Source organism: Patagioenas fasciata, chromosome 1 (genome assembly GCF_037038585.1).
Source record: "Patagioenas fasciata isolate bPatFas1 chromosome 1, bPatFas1.hap1, whole genome shotgun sequence".
NCBI classification, from domain to species: Eukaryota; Metazoa; Chordata; class Aves; order Columbiformes; family Columbidae; genus Patagioenas; species Patagioenas fasciata.
In genome coordinates, this window is record NC_092520.1 from 199,413,153 (window position 1) to 199,432,395 (window position 19,243).

The 19,243-nt window shown below is 42.4% G+C and overlaps 1 protein-coding gene across 1 annotated transcript in view; it reads right to left on the bottom strand.

Moving 5' to 3' along the window:
* Nucleotides 1-19,243, bottom strand: part of ABCD2 (ATP binding cassette subfamily D member 2) — a 46,506-nt gene that overhangs the window by 9,885 nt on the left and 17,378 nt on the right. Inside the window, exon 7 of the mRNA XM_065837178.2 lies at nt 4,822-4,967. Coding sequence (XP_065693250.1) covers nt 4,822-4,967 — 146 coding nt within the window. The remainder of the gene's footprint in view (nt 1-4,821; nt 4,968-19,243) is intronic.

Here is a 19,243-nt window from a genome sequence, read left to right on the forward strand (position 1 = left end):
GGCTTACGCCACCCATAGTTACATCCACTTTGCAAATGAAGAAATGAAATGGCTTGTCCGTGAACACAACACAAATCTCTCAGCAGGTACAAACTTAATCCTGGCTTTCAGAGTCCAAATTCCTTGCCCAGCTTCTTGTTACACGTAGCCTTTTACTGCACATGGCATGATATAGTTGTGATGAACACTGGATGTCACAAAATGCCTTTTGCAACCAGTAAAAGAGCATGTGTACTGTGCTGGGACAGCGTAACAGCAGAAGAAATATATACAGCTGTCAGCAGAAACTAGTGATAGCCTCATGATAGCAGTATTCTACTTTCTTGCATGGTTGCTTTTATAATTCCTTTTACCTCAAATTTCTGAAGGAAAAAGCAAGCTAGAGTTGACAACAAGAAAAGGGTTACATCTGGGATCTGTAGCCCTGTGCATCCTTCATCCTTGTGAATCCTCACAATTACATGCAAGACAGAGCATTCAGCTGCCATAAAAAGACAGGTTTTAAAGTTCCTTTTCCAGATCTACCTTCCAATGCACCTCTTCAGATATGGACTGGAGTGTTACAGCTCCATGACAGAAGGAAGGCAGCAAACTACAGCCAGACTCCACCCCTGGTGAGCGTTTGAACATGGAGGCCTCTTACACAGCGTATGTCCCCAGGCAGTTGTCAAAATGGAAGAGAGCCCAGGTGCTGAGCCGGATGAATATGCAAGGACAACCCTTAGCTGAGGAACAAAGAGACCATCAACTGCCTGAGCCTCAGGTCAGCATGACACTGCAGGGATTTGTGTCTCCGGATTTCAGAGCCACTGGAAAAGCCGGCAGAGTGCTCCAGAGCTCCCGCTGGTTACAGTAACAAAAGCAAATGCAGGGCTAAAATGATCAGATGAAAAAAATCTCAGAGAGGGGAAATGTGCTTGTCTCTGTGTTCACATGTGGCCGAGCACGAAGATTCCCTGGACAAGACCCAAAGATACGACAAATGTGCAAAACAATGAGGAATAATTATAATCTGGGGTGCTGAGAAATCATAAACAGGTTGAACTTGTTCAGTAATGTCATCAGCCCCAACCTGACGGGTCTGGTCATGCATTCAGCGTGCTGCTACACGTACTCTCTCATGTGACAGGCTACTGGCAGCCTAAGGCTGCATCACGATTGACACTTGCTAAATATACACAGATTTTCAAGGCAGGTCAAAAAGCAACCACTTTATGTGTATCTACTGCACATCTCTGCACTATTACCCATGACTTTTGGACATGTCTTTTCACCACCAATGTCGAACACAACCTTCTTTGCTACCCTCATTTTGTATGATATTATTTTTCTGGTAGAGCTAGTAACTTTGCAGGTGTTGATGGGGGCACCTTATTGATAACAGAAAGGAAAGCAACAAAATGGCATCCCTCTAATATCCAGCAGCTGAGAAAAGCATTGGTGTGGGCCCTCAGTAGGGCAGAAATTCTGGCCCCGGCACCAAGGGGGACAACGGTCAGCAGCATCTGCACGGGGTTCTTCTAGGGCTTGGCCTCAGGGACATCAGGAAGGGTGGTGGTGGGGTGGAGGATTGGTGTTTTGGTGTATTCTGTTGCTACTGACTGAGAAAAGGTTCATGAGGGTAATGCAGAAGCTAAATGCCAAACTAGGCTACTTATTCTTGTAACCATTCTATTTAATTCTAACTGGGTCAAACATTATTGTAGGAAAAAGAGGAATTTCTGCCATTGGCAGCAACAAGAACAACGTCAGGCTCTTCTTGGCTACTTTACACTTGGAGTCTAGTGACCCTTGTACTGATGCAATGTGGAAGCAATTCAGCTGAAGACAATAAAGTTATGCTGGGACGAATATATTGAGTAAGAGTTGCGCACTTTTGTCTCCATCTGGCTTTTTCATAACTGCTCACAGGGAGCAGAACTCAAAACTGCAAAACATCCTATTACACATGTGACACTGGTGGTCAATTAAAACAGAGCAGGGTCATGCCCTAAGGAGCCTGCTGTCTTGTAGAGGCTTAGCACTGCAGGGGGTAGGTGAAAGGGGAACAGACAGAGGTAAGGCTCTGAAGGAGAAGAGGATCTACAGAAAAAAAGTATTGAGGAATTATATTAGATTTCTATAGCTTAATGGCTAACACATAGCTCCATTCTTAGAACGGTTTATGGAAACAGTTCAAAATAGCATGGACATGTCCCATATACCCACAAGAACCTGAATTATTAAAAATGGTTTCATTGGTTTTTTTCAGCTGTAGTATATTTTACATATACTGCATGTGCATATAATATATAAATAGAAACTTGATGGAAATTTTTCAGCAAAACTTTTTTTCTATCAGAAAATGCCAGTGTTTGGCAACCATCAAAGCAGTTTGCAAAAAGGAAAAGGATGGTTTGGGGCAAACCCCTTGTTCTATAAAGCTTTATATGGGATTTTTCATTATTTTGCAAAGAAAAAAATCATTTTTTAATACAAATAATTTTAGTTTAAAAATCTGTTTTTAATCAAAAGAATAAAGTAAAAATGAGAATTACAAAGTAATTCAGCTATGTATAAACAAAACTTTCAACTGTTCACTTTCAACAAGTATTGCTCTGGCTTGCTGGTTCAAAAAAACAGAATATGAGTCTTCTTCCCAGAGTGGGGAAGCTCTAAATAATATGTAAGCATTTGAAATCCATGTAAAGTGTCAAGTCATATTTCACGGACTTCCCCTCTGCTTCTACCTTGGCACTTACCTCCTGCAAATGCTCAAGGAGTAATGGGGACAAGTAAGTGTATTATGGTCCTTAAAACTTCCTGGTATGCAGTAATCTCTCCCTCGTTTTCCGGCTTTGCCCACTTCTGTCATCTTAGATTGCAAAGTCCCTAAGATACTTTTTTTAAAACATTTGTTTGTGCAGACTTCTCCACAGTGTGCCATTATCCTGAGTGGAGTTTCAATACAGCACCACTGAACATTAACCATGTCCTCTAGACATTTTACAGATTGTGTGTGCCCCACGTGTGCAGTCGGGCAGGCAGAAGAGCACGAATGAGGTCAGCAATAAATACCTTCTTTGGCACAGAAAGCAGAGCAAGACTGATCCAAACCTGGGGTTTCAGTCTGGCAATACTGAACACTGACTCTGGCCAGCGGCATCTCATACGTGCAGTGCAGTAACTGCTCCATCACCAGTTCTGTGCTCCAGCTGCAGGGTTATAAACCACAACAGTGTGCACTCAGGGACTTCTGGGGAGATGGTTTCGGCCACTGAGGGTCATGTGTTGCTCAGTACATCTACAAGGACCAGCAGGCTATGAATGTACATTCCACAGTGGCTTCTTGCCACTGACAATTTAACTGCTCCTCCTTTTCCAGCTCCTCACTCCAACACATCTGCTTGTTCTTCTGCAACTTAGGCACTTCACTTAGTGAAGCAACTCAGGAACGCTAACAGGAATAGTTATAACATCCCCGTAGGGAACAGAGAACTTCTCTGCAATTATTCCAGTCACTGAGTTTAGCTCTCTGCCCACTTTTTCAATCCTTGTGTCATCATATCAGATCTGAATAACAATATGAATCAGAATGATGGCAGATTCTTATCTTCTATTGCAACTTAAGGGCCAACAGTCATTATTACATTCTTAACAAAGAAGCATTAACCCATGGAAAGATAATAGTCTATCAAAAGCACGGTGAGGTAGAAAAGTATCGGTAGGTATACAATTGCTGCTGTGAATGATTACTACTCCCCACTCTAACGTATGCAAAAAGGAAACCAGATGACTGTCTGTGCACACTTAAAAAATACAATGCACTTTCTGCCTTCTGAACAGAGCAACAGGCTGTCATCCAGGAATGGGAATTCAGATGGTTACCTTGGGATTCCCAATGGCTGAGGCATTTCTCTCTATTGTCAGAATGATCCTGAGAGATGCCAAGCGCTTACTTCACAAGGCGATGCACCCAAAGCGCCCTCTCAAAAAGGAGCACTGACAGCTGGCAGAGAGAGGCAGGGTACTCAGAATAACAGCTCCTTAGAGGGGTTTGAAAACCCTCCTTCTTCTCTCTGAATGTTACCAACTTCGTTCTCTGTCTGTTTTAGAAGCATAATGATGGGGAGGAAATTCAAGCTAGAGATTAGTGGCTGGTGGGAACAAAAGGATGAAAATTATTGCTGTGCTTGGGAAAAAAAGCCACGAAATGCTCCAGTTCCTGAGACAGAAGAGAAGCCTTTAGCATCCTGACAGTTACTGTGCCAGTGTATTTACACTGTCTCTTACTATTAGGGCAAACAACACTGAGAACACATGGCAACTTAAACAATAAGTGGTGGATAGCAACACTCCACTGTCAGCCAGTGCCATTTGGTTACTTTTAACTTGTTGACCCTGGTGGTGTGGCAGCAGATACTCCTTCCCATGGCACATAGCCCAGCTGATCCCACAAACCACAGAGGTGAAAGTAGACCTGACTCTCCTTTCATTCATGTGCTTTCGAGTTAATGTACTCAGTGACATCACAAGGTTTTTGACAGGTTAAATTTTCTAAGAAAATGAAGGAGTCATAGATCGCACAATACCATGAAAAGACTGGCCATTACAAGAGAACAAGGACGTTTTGCTTGGGCATGGATTTACTAGGGAGGAGAGAAGCACTTAGCTCCTCTCCATCCATTAGCACCAGGAGGAACAACCACATGGTTGTGCAGCTCCCACAACCAAAGGATCTGGATGCGGTTTTGCCAAATCAGTAAGTAAAGGTCGGTCGCACTAAGACACACACACGAGGAACAGATTTTGTAAAGCTTTTTACAAAAACAAGCAAATTACCTCCTTCTCTTTGAACTATATGGTACAGATGAACCACATGCAGGATACATTCCAGATCTTGATCTTGGTAGCCTTTCTCGTGCATGTCATCCACTGAGTCTGGATAGATGACTTGATCACGTAATGTTCCAATGGACATGTAGGGTCTGAAAAACAATACAGAGAAACCGGTAATCTGGGGCTGGCTCCAGCAAGTGCATCTTGCTGATGCTTTATGAGCAGAGTATAATACTTTAAACACCATGTTGCTAAAACTGGATTCATCTGTGGGTGCATTGTGGGTGAATGATTTTCTAAACTTACCCTAGGGAGAATGTATTGTTTTTATCGAAGCTGATTACAGCATAGCAACGGGGGTAGTATTAGCATAAAAACAAAATGACAGATCAGGCAGAATAAACACCCACTTCATAGCCCATTCAGAACACTTTCACTTGGAATCAGGGAAACTCTACGCTGTATTCAAGGTTTGGTACGCTTAGAGATTTAGAAATGGAATCTAACACTCACATGTTAAAGGTGAATTGTAACAAAACTTTGCAGTTTGAACTGGGAAACGCTTCCATGGTGCAGCAGGAGACACCCAAATCAAGCAGGAGAGCACCAAAAGCCTCCTTTCCACACTACTATTCAGGACTGAAGAAATGGGACCAGGTTTAACTTAGTTGTCTCTAGAAGTCAGTGTAACACTTCTCAGTTGCAAAAAAAAGCATACATTAGAGAAGCTGATCAGCTTAACTGCCTCGCTTTGCCAAACACAAGGCTGAGCTGTATGTGAAGCTGCTTCTGAATCACCACGTTCCCAGACCAGGTAATACCACCCACCTTACTAAAACAAGCTGTCTCCACTTTGAAGCCAGAGCGCTCAATCACGGCTGTGCCCCTGGAATGGCTATGGACAGTCTCCACAGTGTCATGAGCTGTGCCCAGCTGCTGGTACGGCCCAGACCCCAAAAATCTTCCTTGTCTCTAAACAAAGTCAGCTCAAAGAACAGTTTTACATCTCTCTAAAAGATACCACACTATTCAGCCTGGGATAGTGAAGGCAATCTAAGACATATCTGTTTGACAACCTCTTTTGCTCTTGTTCTAAGGATTTATTTGGAAGGACAAATATCCACCCTGTCCCACAGACACTGCTGATGGCTCTCGGAAGCTGGAAACACCCCAGGAATGATCTGTGAGATTTTGAGTTTGGAGGGTAAGGCTTGAGCTAAAGAACAGTCAAGCTCCAGACTCTGTCCTGCTTTCTGTGCCAAGAGTTACACTAACTCCTTGTGGGTTCATCTGCCAAAACAATACCAGTCTTACTAAAGCTGTGGTGCCAGGGGATGATGACAGAGAGGAGCAGTTAAAATGGGGCCAGCAATGATGAGGCTTCGAGGCAGCTCGCCCCTGCCACAGAGAACTGCTCCCAACAACTTCCCAGCACATTGGCAAGGGGTCAGTTTTTTTCCCTGAAGAGTTCTGAACCTGTGAGGTAGGAAGGTCTCAGACACGATTTTCCTGACAGAGAAGTGTGACACTTAACAGATCTCTTCCCTTCCCTTGCAGGTGTCTCTGCAGAACAGGTGGATCTACTTACTGTTATTTTGAGGGTCCCTAAAATACAGCAGAGTCATCAGAAGGAATTCATAATACATCAGATGCAGAATTACAGAACTAAAGCAGCAACATGAACTGAAAGTCACATTTAAGCTGGCATCAGTCACATTGGTCTCAGGGCTGCAGACATCCATTGTGAACTGTCTGTATCCACCCATAGTTAAACTACTTTCACCACCAGCTGGGTGAGGGTGGAAGGGCAGGGGATCTGAACTGCTCGCAAATATTTGGTCATTTCCCTTCTGTGGGTGGGCACCCAGATGGAGCAAAACCAGAACCACAAGTCAAATGAAAGCATTGTTGCTCCTCTTTGCTCTTTGTTCCGCTTTGTGCTTACTGTGGGAAGGGTGCTGCTCTGGGCTGCTGCATGAACACTGGCATCAAGTGCAGTGAGCCATTTACATTAATGGGGATATTGCAAAATCTCAACTCTAAAAATTGTGTAACTTCATGAAGTAATGATTTATTACATTTCCACAGCACTCTCCATCTAAAATCCCAAAGGGCTTTACTTCTTACATATGTAGAAATCACTTCACTTTCTTCAGAGTGCTGCCATCTCTGGGAGAAAAGACAGCAGCTCCACCTGGGCTCAGAAAACTTGTGATCAGGTTATGCATAAGACTTCGTAATTTAGGTGAAGCTGCAGGTAAGGGCAAGGAGGACAGAGTTACCTATCATATCACTTGTCTGGCATTTAATACCTTACTCTTGTGAAGCATGATCCTGTAATGACTAGCAGCTCTGAGATTTAACCTACAGCACAACCGGGAAGGCAATGCTCAAAAACACCACGCCAGGACACTCGCTGGCATGCTGTTCCCTGAGTCACCAGCACCGCTTCCTGGTACAACTGGATTTTCCCCGTGGCCTCCCAGCTAAACACACCGGTACTACCAAGCATGCCTCTCCCCACCTGCTTCGTGAAAATGAAATAAAAGCCCAGCCTGCAGTGGAACAGCAAACCCCGGCAATTACTGACTAACTAGTACAGAGGAAGAATGGCTTGTGGTTATGGGTCTGTCTGGGAGGTGGGAGAGCATGTTCTGCTGCCCCCATCCTATAGGAAGCCACTCCTGTCCCTGACAGGACACTTCATCTTGCCTAGCGTGAGATGTCCCATTTGGGGCTCCAACTCTTGGCAATGAAGAGAGGCATTTTTGTGATTGGTTTATCCCATTGATTTTAGGGAAGGGATGGATTGCCTCCAGGGGGTGTCTTTGCCCTCAATGGGGGACAGAGCCCAGATAATTAACTTAGTTATGTAACTTCTAAAGGGCTGAAGTTAGGTGAGATCTCATCTAACTCATACTCTCACGATCTCACACTAGAACAGATTTCCCTGTCCAAAACTTGAAGACAATAACCACCACACTAAAACCTGTTAAACATCAGACATTATTGTCATTGACTTTACATGTGTGTGATAGCTAGACATTAAGTAATAAGAAGTGTGGGTAACTGGATACAGCAACAGTGAAATTTTGGCTTTGCCAGTAAGCTCTTTGTTAAAATACTGTTTTCATTAAATTTTTAGCAGTTCAAACAACAAAACCAGTCTTTTTGTCCTGAATTAATACTCGACTTTAACTGAACATAATTGATTTCTGATGGAGTTTTTCCTTTCAGCCAGCGTGTCTGGGTTCCAGCCTCCAAGAAAGCAATTTTACAGATTCTGAAAGCAACTCCTCTGCTGTGCGGAGGTCACGTCTTTGACGATAATAGCTCTGCAATTGTTTTCTTTCTTTGCTGTCTGAAATGAGATTTCTACATTGGTTTTGAGAGAGAGGATTTAAGATCAGTAATCCTTTTTTAAAATCTTTGGCATCAAACCTCCAGAAACCTAATAAAACTTGCTGATTCTTGCCTGGTTTTCTGGAATTTCAAGGTACTCATTGGAAGAGATACTTTCAGTTCCCACAAACTGATCTTGTTCCAGTCAGTTTGACGGTTTTATTGCATCACCAATTCCAGTTTGATGCTCTTAGTGCTTCACTTTGCAGACGTGTAACTTCATCGAGCTAGTAACAAGCTGTCATCCCTTAGGCTCATGATTTCCCCCTTGCAGAGCAGGCTTTAAGGACAGATGATATCAAGACCTGCTGCAATGTGAAGCCTGTGGTGTGGACAATTCCCCAATGCCCTATTGACAAGCGACATTGTGTACAACGCTGGCAAAATATTAGAGAAATCATATGGTGAGGAAGGGCAAGCGTTGCTGATAACATGGTCCCTTCATTGCAGTTAACTTTGGGGAGTGGGGAGGGAGCAGATGATCCAAAATATATTGAAGTACATACCACTCGTCTTCACAAAGAGAAGACTTACATACTGGAGCTGTTAGGCACAAAGAGAAAGGTACCATGCCAATTCAAAGGGACTCCAAATTAACACTGCACACTGCAGCCAGGCAGTACCAATATCTAGTAATTCACTGATGCCTTGAAGACCAGAGCGCTTTACTGTCTTGGGTAGCAAGCTAAAGAAGACGGTTTAGATATCAAGAAATTCCTGTTCCAAAGTCAGAACAAGCCATATCCACTTTAAACGTTTACAAATACTTTCTGAACGTATTCAAAAGTGTTTTCATCTTCCGTGCAAAATAAACTGTGCTGGCAGTTAACCTGTTCTGATATCCATAAGAATGGAATGAAATAATGGAATATTTCAGTTGGAAGCAACCTACAAAGATATCTAGTCCAACCACCTGACCAGTTCAGGGCTGACCAAAAAATTAACGTGTTGTTAAGGGTATTGTTCCAATGCCTCTTACACACCAACAGGCTTAGGGCATCTAACACCTCTCTAGGAAGCCTGTTCCAGGGTTTGACCACCCTCTCAGTACAGAAATGCTTCCTAATGTCCAGTTTAGACCTTCCCTGGCACAGGTTTGAGCCACTGCCACGTGTCCCCTCACTGGGTACCAGGGAGAAGAGCTCAGCAGCTCCTCCCCACACCCCCTCCTCAGGAAGCTGTAGAGAGCAATGGGGTCACCTCTCAGCCTCCTGTTCTCCAAACCAGACAAACCCAGAGTCCTCAGCCGCTCCTCACAGGACATTCCTTCCAGCCCAGTCACCAGCTGAAGCAAGGTCTTCCCACTGAAGCAAGGAAGCTGCTGCTAAAAGGCAGGAATCATGTGTCTGAAAAAAGAGTTATTGGAAAGAGCCTAATTCTACACTATACCAGTCAGAGCCTTCAGTTGGACAGAGGGAGACTTTAGTACCAGCCTTTGTGCCATATACTATTTATACTTTTTTTTTCCCCCAATACACTTTCATTTAAAATGCAGTAACTATCTTAATCTTTCAGTAGCATTGTAAAAACATATTAAAGGGGGTTCTAATCTTATTTAGATGCCTGCTCTCAAAGAGGGATTGTTGTAGATAAAGGGGTTTAATGTTTAGCTCTCAGTTTGGTACCTAAACTTGAGTAAAAGGTAGGAATTCATATATCTATATTTAGGGATTCCTATGGATTAACTCTAGGTGGCTCCCTTTACCTACTACACAAATATTTTGATAGTTTTCCAAAAGCCCTAAATCTCTGCCTGACTATCTAGGGAATCCACCTATATTTAAAACTTTCCATCACCTTTCTGGTACCAAGATCCTAATTTTTAGGTGTTGTAATACCTCAGCCGGAATCACCTCGGCAGAACTACAGCTCTTACCACACTCCTGATTTAGGTCAATAGTAAAAACTCCACGGTTTTCCACAGCAGCAAAGCTTGATCAACAGTGATGATCAAAAAATACCAGCCTTCACTAAGTAACGTGATCTGGATTCCCAGTAGTTCTTTGATTACATTAATAAAATAAACAGCAAAAAGCTAACGATGGCACCACCACTACAACTCTGAGAAAATAAAACATCTTGAATGAAAGTGAATTAAATTATTTTTAAGTAGTGTTGTATCCGCTGCTCTCACACAGAAGATGGTATCAGCAAAGAGTTAAAAAATAATAAAGATGATCTAGCAAAATGCTAAAAACAGAACGGGGTTAGTTTATTGCATTGTATCTAGTTCAAAGGATTTTAGGACCAGCTAAAGTTTCAGCAGCCCTTCTAAAGATATAAATAATTGATCTCTCTTTAAAATACCCTTCACTGAACTCTCCTCTCCACTCATATAGAACTAGCCATGAACATCCTCTAAATATTTCAGATAGATCAGTTACCAGAGTGGAATGTAATCAGCTTATAGCCATTAACATAGTTAACAGGAAATGAAAAGCACAGTACGAGGGAATGAATTCTCAATGCATCTAGTTAGAATCTGATATCAAAGGCTGAAAAAAAAAAAATCACACTAATCACTCTGTGGGTTTCTTTGCAAAGCAGCTATGCACATCTCTGCATGAAAATCATCTGGGACAAAATAGTAACAAGAAAGGTAAAAGAAGCCTTTAATTTAAAACGCTATTCACGCTCAGGTATCATCTCATCTCATGATTTACTTAGTCAACCAAGATCACTTACAATATAACTAGAACTGGTTAGATGGCCTAAAAGTTTACAGTGAACAATTCACAAAATTATTCAGCTCATTCTATTTGTATCTTGCGATAGGCAGAGACAACACAATGAACACAAAAACACATGTATAATTAAAACCAAAACCCAGACAATTGCTACAAAATACAAACAGCTAATGCAATCTGAAATAATTATACCTCCTGCAATGAATCAAATCAACCAGCCAGACAAATGAAGGAAAAAGACTCCTCTTTTCTTAAATATCCAATTTTTGCAGTCCCAGGCTTTTCATACCTCTGGCAGTCCTTATGATAAAAGGATTATCTGGATGGATGATCACGAATATCAATGAATTGAAGAAATAACAGTGAGCTATTCTGGACAAGAGTCTAGCCTGACAGTCCCACCAGCCATACCCAGACTGAGAGGTGTTTCTAACCTGATCTGGGTGTTCCTGCTCCGGCAGGGGACTGGACTAGATGATCTTTCGAGGTTCCTTCCAATCCCTAACATTCTGTGTCACACAACAAGAAAGGCAGTTTGCCTCTTTTAGAAAGATCCCAAATTATTCATGGTTTTGCGGACAAGAAATGACATCTTACTCCCCAGAGATGAGGAAGCACAGACAGCAAAGCCTCTCGAGCAGATGCTGCTTTTGCTCTGGGTTTCTACAATGCTTAGTTGTCCATGGCAACATTTTTTGCATTTTTTACGCAAGCAACAGTAGAGCAATAGTGTGTCACCAGTGAGACACATTGCCCTGGTTCCCTCTCTAATCCTCTGAAACACCACATTACACAGGACTGAACACGACAGTGCAGAATACAGAGATGCACCACATACATGGAACATTATCGTAGCCATTTTATAAACGTTATAGGTACCTCAAGTGGCCACAAGGGAGCTGTAGTAATCTTCAGCAGAAACTAAAACTGATAGGGTATAATTAATGCAAAACCCTAGGTAGATAAACAAGTCTACAAGAGCCTTTCCTCTTGGGAAAGACACACTCCCACCCAAGCCGGGCTAGTGCCTGCAGAAAGGGACCCACCTGTTCTGTGTTCCCACAAGACCATGACATAATGGCTTGAGAACAAAGAACTAAAAATCCACTGTTCTGGGGACTACTCAGCATTATTTGCAGAAGAGATTAATCTCACCTAAATATTACTCATCCAAGTCTGAGACAGACACCCCAGGGTCCCTTTGTAATCATTGGAGTCCTCCGGTGAACTGGTACCTCCAGCAGGTCTCCTGTGTCTTAGACGTCTGTCCTAGGACACAGGACAAACAGCTGCAGTGGTCAGAACTGCAAGACTATTGTGAATCGAGGAGTTAGTGAGCCAGCTAACAGCTGACCTGAGTGGGCACAGGCCTGTGCTATACCCTGCTGGGCTGTGATGCACATAGGAATCGGCCTTCAGGCCTGGGCTGTGCTGCACTTATCACTTGGCCATGGGATAAACTTTGCTGGCTAATCATAACAGAGGAGCCTGCAGGCAGCTCCCTCTTGGCATCAGCAACTACGCCACCTGTGCGTCCTTGTCCTTATCTTGAAGTTGAAACAGCATGTTCTCATGCTAACATCCTTTTGCTTGACGGCAGAAATGATAAATGGAATTGTTTACTTCTAAGAAAATCCTATCAGAGCGCTAAAGACCATAATGCTGACAAATCTTAGCATGGATGGGATCAATGCAGCATGCCATGCTGTGACTAGAGGTCCACCTAATGCCGCACAGTGCTGGCTTCCTAGTATCTGATGGTACATAAATGCCACAAAGATAATGAAGGGACTGAAGCATCTCTACTATGAGGAAAGGCTGAGAGAGCTGGGACTGTTCAGCCTGGAGAGAAGGTGGCTCAGGGGGATCTCATCAGTGTATATAAATACTTGAAGGGAGGGTGCAGAGAAGCTGGAGCCAGGCTCTTCTCAGTGGTGCCCAGTGATAGGACCAGAGGCCATGGGCACAAACCAAAACACAGGAGGTTTACTCTGAACACCAGGAAACACTATTTCACTGTGAGGGTGACCGAGCACTGGCACAGGCTGCCCAGGGAGGCTATGGAGTCTCCATCCTTGTGGATACTCAGAAGCCATCCAGACACAGTCCTGGGCAACCAGCTCTAGGTGACCCTGCTTGAGCAGCGGGTTGGACCAGATGACCTCCAGAAGTCCCTTCCAATCTCAACCATTCCATGTTCTTGTGATTATCTATGCTATCAACTTACTCCTTATCTCTAATTAAAGGAATTTTAATTAATGCATTATAGAGTCCAAAACCCTTTCTCACTGGGATTGACAATGACCACTTTCATGGGTGCACTGCAACAGCGAATCACGCTCCTGAGGCAGACAGTACACTCGGTGTAAAGCTCACACAAGGACATCTAACTTCTAACTGCCTACATGAATATAGACAAATTATACCCCTGGTGCACAAGTTGACAGCTTACTGTTTTAATCTGTCAGGGGTACAGGCTGAACACTTGTACACAAAAATAGCTAATAGTCTTCTCTCCAGAAGGTTGGCAGTTATTAGTGAACACTGCAATGTCTCCAAGAAATGCAGAATGGAATCACCATGTCAAATAAAACTTACATTTACCTTGGAAACCACAGTGAGTTGGAGAAGGGACAGGAGGAGTCCTGAGTGTGCAGATCATGGAGAGGCTGGAAGAGGGCTGAAGGCCCCGTTCACCTTGGAGCTAGGACACAGTCTAGAGCCCAGGACACAGGGGCAGGCAAAAGGCAGAGCCTTTAGCACATGGGAAGGACCACCACCTTCTCCTCAAGAGGCCGGTGTTGGCTTTGTCTATTACGTGGATATTGAAAAGCACAGGACACTGTAATGAGAGTTTCTGATTGAAAACTATAGTAAGAAGGTGAAGAAAGGACTTCTTCCCAGGGAAGATGACACAGTTGCTACTGGAGCTTTCAGATGTCCTTCCCTGACAAAAGCCAGCATCCCTTCTGTCTTTTCACGTCAAACGTTTTACATCAGGCTTTCCCAGTGCTTCCCAGTGTTAATGCTGCCAAGTTGCTTCTCATAATCTGATATGCATAAGGCACTTGAAGCATGTTTTTTGACATTCCCAGGTAAAATACTATCGAAATAGTAAACATATGCTGTGCTGTTCATCTGCCAAAGAACCTTTGTTGCACAGTTGCAATGTAGGGCATTAAGCTGGAGGCAACTGCCCAAGCTGGACACAGTAATGGCACTTCTCTGAGGAAACTAGGTCACGTAAATGCAGCCACCAGATTACTCTCTGTCATGCAAGCTTGTCCATACCACTGCTAAGTTACACAGTGACCTCAGTTAACCTGTAGGTGAATTTGTTTCCCTGCTACTTCCATCAAAACTAAATTTTAAAGACAAGTGATCTGTCTGTCTGAGCAAAATGAACCTAGCACAGATTAAATAAATTGTCAGTTGCTTTGCTGAATGGGTCCTATAAATACCAGCCACGTAATCTCTTTAGTGACTTCACATTTATAAAACATTTGTTAAGCTTAATCTGACAATGCACTTAAAAAGAATTACAAAGCCTAGTTTTCCCAGCTTTTAAATGAAATTCCATAAACAGTCAGGCACATATATGGATGCCTGGAAAGGTGGTACAGGCAACCTGTAATGGTGCTGAATGAGAATGTTTGATATTCAAAATCCCATAAAAAGAAGAAAGTGAAGGGTAGAAGCACTGCAAGCTCATACTGGCAAGAACATGATATCCAAGATACGTGATGAAACACAGAGCAGGTGATTGCCAGATATCCTAGTAGAAATAATCCTGCAACTGGGAGTCCTCAAACACAAAAACTTAGCTTCTCTGTAACATGGAGGAAAATAAAAGAATGTAAATGAACAAGTTCTGCATATCAGTGACACACACTTTTGTGCAGTAGCCAAAACAATACTTGTGTTTAGTACTGAAGCAATATTCTAAATGAGAGGGAAGCTGCTTTGATTACAAGAATGGAGTTCACCTTTTAGTTGCATTTATATCATGATCTTTAATCAGCCATGCAACTGACAGCACTTCATACCTCTGTGTATCTGTGACTTGGTAGGAATGCAATAAGTTACTGAATGGATCTTAATCCTCTGAATGTTCAAGTTATTTTATGGATCACAAATAAAAAGGGCTTGGTTTGCATCAAGTGACCACATTGTGCTTTAATTGAGCCATCTCTATGAGTCTGGAGAATGAAGTTTCTCCATCCATACATACAGAAGGCAGTAATAATAGCATCTGCTTCAACTGGAAAGACTCCCAGAAGATAAGAGACGATACTCAAATCCCTGTATCAAATCAAGGCTGGACTTTCCTGCTGATACAAACTTGTCAACAGTTGTATTGAGTGTGCCACTGGCTTCTGTGCTCCAGACAGGAGCCACCAGGAAAGGCACTAGTTTCCACATGGAGTAAAATTTGAGTACATGTCAACACAACTCAATTCCTCACCCATGTTTAGTGTTCTTGGTATATCACATAGCCAGAGCTTGCTCCAGACTGGCCCCCAGTCTGAAGGGACTGAGACACCAAAACCCTAGAGAACGCTGAAGTCCTTCACAAACACCAGTTCAGCTGCAGACTTTAAGACCAGTGTTGGATTTATGTAAATACATTGAAAATCTAAACTACACCCCAATGCAGCAAGCTGACTAAAAGTTTCAGTCTGGGATTTCTGCAACACTTTGCTTAATAACAGAAAAGACTTCTAAGCTGTGCTTTAATTAGCTGACTCTGTTTCTGGTTGGTAAGGAAGGCACGTTGCATGGCTTGAGAGGGAGTGACAGTTAATCCACAAAGCCATTTTCCACCTCTGACTATTAGCACAGGTGAATATTGTTCACAATGTGCTACCAAAAGGCACTGCCATTACTTGTGATCAGTCAGCACACAGACCTAATTAAAAACCGTCAAACTTTAGAGCTATGTGTGAGCCTTGAGCAGAAACAGAGAGGTCTCCCAGTGATCCTGGCAGGCAAAGCTTCAGCTGAGACACAGGGCAGCAAGAACTTTTCTGTTCAAGGTGAGACAAGCCAGGACTTCCCTCAATCAGGAAGGAGAAGGGCAAGCATTTCTATATGAGTCCTAGTAAAATGAAATGGGAAAAGCTGTGCCCTGGCTGAGGGATAGCTTAACAAACCTTTCAGATGCAAGGCCACAGTTCTTAATGAACAGCAGAATACTGACTTAACCCGTTATGACTCGATTAGTCTCAAAAAAGAGAAAAGACATAAAAGTAGCAGCAAATTTGTTAAAGCAAGCTTCTATCAGAATAGTATGCATAACTGAAGAACATTATGTTTCATGTAAACACTATCTGCCACAGAGCTTTTTCTCATCTCTCAGATAAGTGGTGAACTTTGGAAATAAACGTATTTGAAAGGAGCTCCATGAACTTGATAACAGTAAGTATGACAAAGAGATGCAGTGTGCAAGGGAGTAGATATCTGTATGGTGTGACATGAACGGATGCCAAAGTACCCAAGGAACAAGGCAATGTGGCTGTGTACTATCACCAAAATGGTGAAGGGCAGTGACCATTGTCAGTGCGGTGTTGGCAGGTGCAGAGTACAGTTCAACGCCAGCTGGCCAAACTAAAGGGATCAAAGTTAAAGACAGAGCAGCATGATTGGACAAGAAATCAGCACGTGCAAAATACGACATGGCACAGAGACACGTGAGCCAGTCTAAATGAGCTGAGGCAACACAACTCGCGCAGGCGTATTTGCACAGCACTTCACTTGGGCTACTTCTCTAACAGACCACACACTAAAGAGGATGTAGTCCAATACAGAAGAACCATACATATATATACTACATAGGCACGTACTTTCATACATAATATAGGGTATTTGAAAGTGAATCCAAAAATTTTGCAAGACTAAATTGTTTAGGTAATGAAGAATTGTCTTAGGAAACAATAATATTTTAATGACAGTGGCCACTACTAACTACCTACGTGCTTAAGATTACATTTGAATCATGCTATAATCTTCAAAGTTTCATGTGCTTACAATGTAAAAATTACTTTTCTTTGATCACATTATTGTTTATGTCACTTAGAACCAAAATATTCTTGTTTGGTTTCATCCACGTGCTAAATATCCTTGAACTACTTCTGGCAAATCACATCATACATTTGCATTACTCAACAGAGCTAAGGAGAGGAAATATATCTCCATAGCTGATGCAATTTTGTTTAGTAGCCAAGGACATTTTTAGAATACAGAAGGAAAAACACCAGACAGGAAAAGACTTGTAAAGGAACCACAGATAAAACATCAGAAATAAAGCAGACATATGCAAAATAAAACAGCTTAGGAGGAACAGAAAAACCTTTGAACTGTTATGTCCCATACTGTCCTACCATTATAAGAAAGCAGCAAGATGTAAGTATATAAATCTTAAATGATGAAGAACAAACAACATCTGATACTGGTGCATCTTTGGTTGCCTTCACTTTAGCATCTGACAAGCCTGGTGTCAAAGGAAAGAAATTTAGAGGTCTACTTGAATGAGCAATAGAAAGGGAGAGAGAATACAGAGTTGATCTGTTACTGTGACCACTGAGAAAGTGGTCAGGGTTGGTCTTCTACCAGAATGGCACACAGCTATGCAGAAACTATGCATACTACTGGAGAAACATGTCCCTCTCACAAAAATACCCAAAATGCAGTAGAAGCAAGCTGGAGAGGTAACACAGTAACAATGGACATGGACAAAGAAGTATAGTGGATTAAGAACTACTCTGAGCTCTACGAATGTGAATCAGTGAATCAATCCTCAAGAAAGACAGAGAAAATGCTGATGGACCTTTCAGGTACATGCTGTGCTAGGAAGACTGGAGAGTGGTGACAGAAGGTTACAGAACCAGCAAGGACTGCAGGAGACACTCCTTGATGCAGATAAGACAATAAGACACAGCTAGCAGAAAATGATTAATAATTTATATGAGTAATCCAGTGGTGATTGCAGTTTTACAGTGCAGAGACATTCAAGAATATTCCTGTGGTGTTGTCAAGGTAACCTGCAAGTTATGTAGGTGTGCAGCTCCGCTAGTGTTTATATCAGACGAGCAGGAACTAAAGAAATGAGAACCAATATGTACAGAATCTGTGTTTCCTTACAACTGAAAAAGCTGAGACTTCTAGTTGGAGAGCAAACAGAGCTCGAGTAAATGTGAGGAGAAATTGTACACTAGAGTTCACCAGTTCCACAGAGATTAAGTCTCCTCCTGTGCTTAAGACCAACAGAGTAGGAGGAATAGGGCAGAGTCTACAGAAATCAGGCTACCTGCAGATACACTGCTAATATACTAACAAAGGACAGACTACTTTTTTAATTCCCGAAGTGCTACACATACCTCCTGTGGTCACATCTTTAGCATTGGTAATCATGCTACCCACTACATATTTTCGTAAATTATTATTTAAAATTATATTTCTGAATTCTGATTTGAATCATGATTCCTTACCAACTAGAGCACTCACAAGCATTCATCTTTTCATTCATGCTGCCTTCTCGAGCAGATAATTAAAAGAGGAACGCAAAGAGGTGGCTAATGCAAATGATTTTACTTTGCAAAAGAGGGACAGAGAATTAGAGGAAAGGGTAAGGACACACATTCTGACAGTTCCAATGAGATGTGACAACTTTTTGGATCGGTGACCAGCTGCTAGCACTGATCCATCCTAGAAAACGAGCTGCTTTTGGCAATGATATAATGCTGGACTGCTTAAAGCCTCTTAAAGCCTTCCTCTCTTCTGCCCACCCTCCTCTTTTACAGGCCTGTCACACACAGCAGCAGAGCCAAACTCACAGAAATCCCTGCGCTTCTCTCTCCCTGCCCCCAAAAAGGGCAGTTTGTCCCACCAGCATCCACCAGAATTGTGACTGATTAAAGACAAATTCTGCCTGGCCTGGCCCTATATAAGAGGAGAAAATAATCTGACAATGATTCACAGAGGTAAAACCTAAAAAAAGCAGCATAATGATGCTAAGCAATCTAAAAAGACAAAAATATAGGGACTCTTAAGGGTCTGTTTTAAAACCTATATACTGCAAGGTAAAGTGTTTGCAGTGCTGATGAAATTTGGAGTATACAATGAGATAATGCGCTTTTCAATAAATCATACTTTTGCATGTTGCTTTCGAACTTGGCAAAGACACATAATTTGCCATGCATTTCTGGAATACTATGCTGAACATTACAAACAGAGATGAAAAAAGTAATCTTTTCAGTGAGCTATTTCCTGTGAAGCGTTTTGTTACATACTAGTCACTGTATTCTCCGCCATTCACTGTGTGGAGATGAGGCTCCTAC